The sequence below is a fragment of the Physeter macrocephalus genome, chromosome 16, assembly GCF_002837175.3.
Source record: "Physeter macrocephalus isolate SW-GA chromosome 16, ASM283717v5, whole genome shotgun sequence".
Taxonomy (NCBI): domain Eukaryota; kingdom Metazoa; phylum Chordata; class Mammalia; order Artiodactyla; family Physeteridae; genus Physeter; species Physeter macrocephalus.
Genome location: NC_041229.1, coordinates 101,144,242 through 101,147,019, shown reverse-complemented (window position 1 = coordinate 101,147,019; position 2,778 = coordinate 101,144,242). Strand labels below are relative to the sequence as shown.

At 46.8% G+C, this 2,778-nt stretch overlaps 1 protein-coding gene across 1 annotated transcript in view; it reads right to left on the bottom strand.

The window, feature by feature from the left end:
* Nucleotides 1-2,778, bottom strand: part of LOC114487954 (neuroblast differentiation-associated protein AHNAK-like) — a 44,929-nt gene that overhangs the window by 28,001 nt on the left and 14,150 nt on the right. Inside the window, 1 exon segment of the mRNA XM_055091381.1 lies at nt 1-2,776. Within this exon segment, the coding sequence (XP_054947356.1) occupies nt 1-2,776 (2,776 nt within the window).

The following is a 2,778-nucleotide window of genomic DNA, read 5'->3' as shown; positions in this document are numbered from 1 at the left end:
CTTCAATGTCCACCTTGGGTCCTGAGACGTCAATGTCAGCTTTAGGCAGGTTCACATCCACTTCAGGGCCCTCTCCTCTGAAGCCGGGCATGCTGAACTTGGGCATTTTCATCTTGGGCATCTTCAGGTGCCAGTCGGGGCCCTGAACGTCCACATCTGGGACCTCAACGTCCACTTTGGGGCCTTTGATGTCCACAAGTGGCACTTGCATTTCACCTTCTATCTTGGGCACAGACACATCCACATCCCCTTTGACTCTGGGGCCTTTCAAGTGTAAGTCTACATCGGGCATGGAGATCTTGGGGGCTTTGAAGTGCATCTCAGGCATCTTAAACTTAGGGCCTTTCAACTTTGCATCAGGACATTCCAGATCCACGTCAGGCACCTCCACATCCACACTAGGCCCTTTGATATCAACTTGCGGACCTCTGAGATCACCTTCTAGTTCTGGCACAGAAGCATCCATCTCTCCTTTCAGTTTGGGTCCCTTCAAATTCAAGTCCACATCTGGCATGGATATCTTGGGAGCTTTGATATTCAACTTAGGCATCTTAAATTTAGAACCTTTTAATTTTCCTTCTGGTCCCTCAATATCCAAATCAGGAGTATCAATGTCCACTTTGGGGCCAGAAGCATCAATGTCAGCCTTTGGTAGGTTCACATCTACATCAGGGCCCTCTCCTTTGAAGCCAGACATGCTGAACTTGGGCATTTTCACCTTGGGCATCTTCAGGTGCCAGTCTGGGCCCTGAACGTCCACATCTGGGACATCAATGTCTACTTTGGGTCCTCTGACTTCAACATCTGGCACTTGCGTTTCACCTTCTATCTTGGGCACAGACACATCCACATCCCCCTTGACTTTGGGGCCTTTCAAGTTTAAGTCCACATCAGGCATGGAGATCTTGGGGGCTTTGAAGTGCATCTCAGGCATCTTAAACTTGGGACCCTTGAGCTTTCCTTCTGGACATTCAACATCTATATCACCAACATCCACATCCATTTTAGGGGCTTTTATGTCAATTCCAGGACCTTTCAAGTCTCCTTCCACTTTGGGAAGAGAAACATCTACATCAGTTTTCAGTTTAGGGGCTTTCAGATTAAGTCCAACATCCGGCATAGAGATTTTGTGTGTCTGTATATGCATGCTTGGCATCTTGAACTTGGGACCCTTTAGTTTCCCCTCTGGACCTTCAATATTCACATCTGGAACATCAATGTCCACCTTGGGTCCGGAGACGTCAATGTCAGCCTTGGGCAGGTTCACATCCACTTCTGGGCCCTCTCCTTTGAAGCCAGGCATGCTGATCTTGGGCATTTTTATCTTGGGCATCTTCAGGTGCCAGTCTGGACCATGAGCTCCCACATCTGGTGCATTAATGTCTACTTTTGGACCCTCGATGTCAATGTCAGGAGCTTTAATCTCTCCTTCTACTTTTGGAACCGTAACATCATAATCTCCTTTCATTTTATGGCCTTTCAAATGCAGACTAACATCAGGCATGGATATCTTCTGAGGCTTTATATTCATTTCTGGCAACTTAAATTTAGGACCTTTTAGTTTTGCATCTGGACCTTCAATATTCACATTGGGAACTTCAACATCCACCTTGGGTCCTGAGACGTCAATGTCAGCTTTAGGCAGGTTCACATCCACTTCAGGGCCCTCTCCTTTGAAGCTGGGCATGCTGATCTTGGGCATTTTTATCTTGGGCATCTTCAGGTGCCAGTCTGGACCATGAGCTCCCACATCTGGTGCATTAATGTCTACTTTTGGACCCTCGATGTCAATGTCAGGAGCTTTAATCTCTCCTTCTACTTTTGGAACCGTAACATCATAATCTCCTTTCATTTTATGGCCTTTCAAATGCAGACTAACATCAGGCATGGATATCTTCTGAGGCTTTATATTCATTTCTGGCAACTTAAATTTAGGACCTTTTAGTTTTGCATCTGGACCTTCAATATTCACATTGGGAACTTCAACATCCACCTTGGGTCCTGAGACGTCAATGTCAGCTTTAGGCAGGTTCACATCCACTTCAGGGCCCTCTCCTTTGAAGCTGGGCATGCTGATCTTGGGCATTTTTATCTTGGGCATCTTCAGGTGCCAGTCTGGACCATGAGCTCCCACATCTGGTGCATTAATGTCTACTTTTGGACCCTCGATGTCAATGTCAGGAGCTTTAATCTCTCCTTCTACTTTTGGAACCGTAACATCATAATCTCCTTTCATTTTATGGCCTTTCAAATGCAGACTAACATCAGGCATGGATATCTTCTGAGGCTTTATATTCATTTCTGGCAACTTAAATTTAGGACCTTTTAGTTTTGCATCTGGACCTTCAATATTCACATTGGGAACTTCAACATCCACCTTGGGTCCTGAGACGTCAATGTCAGCTTTAGGCAGGTTCACATCCACTTCAGGGCCCTCTCCTTTGAAGCTGGGCATGCTGATCTTGGGCATTTTTATCTTGGGCATCTTCAGGTGCCAGTCTGGACCATGAGCTCCCACATCTGGTGCATTAATGTCTACTTTTGGACCCTCGATGTCAATGTCAGGAGCTTTAATCTCGGGGCCTTGAACGTCCACATCTGGGACCTCAACGTCCACTTTGGGGCCTTCGATGCCCACACCTGGCACTTGCATTTCACCGTCTATCTTGGGCACAGACACATCCACATCCCCTTTGACTTTGGGGCCTTTCAAGTGTAAGTCCACATCAGGCGTGGGGCTCTTGGGGGCCCTGAAGTGCATCTCAGGCATCTTATACT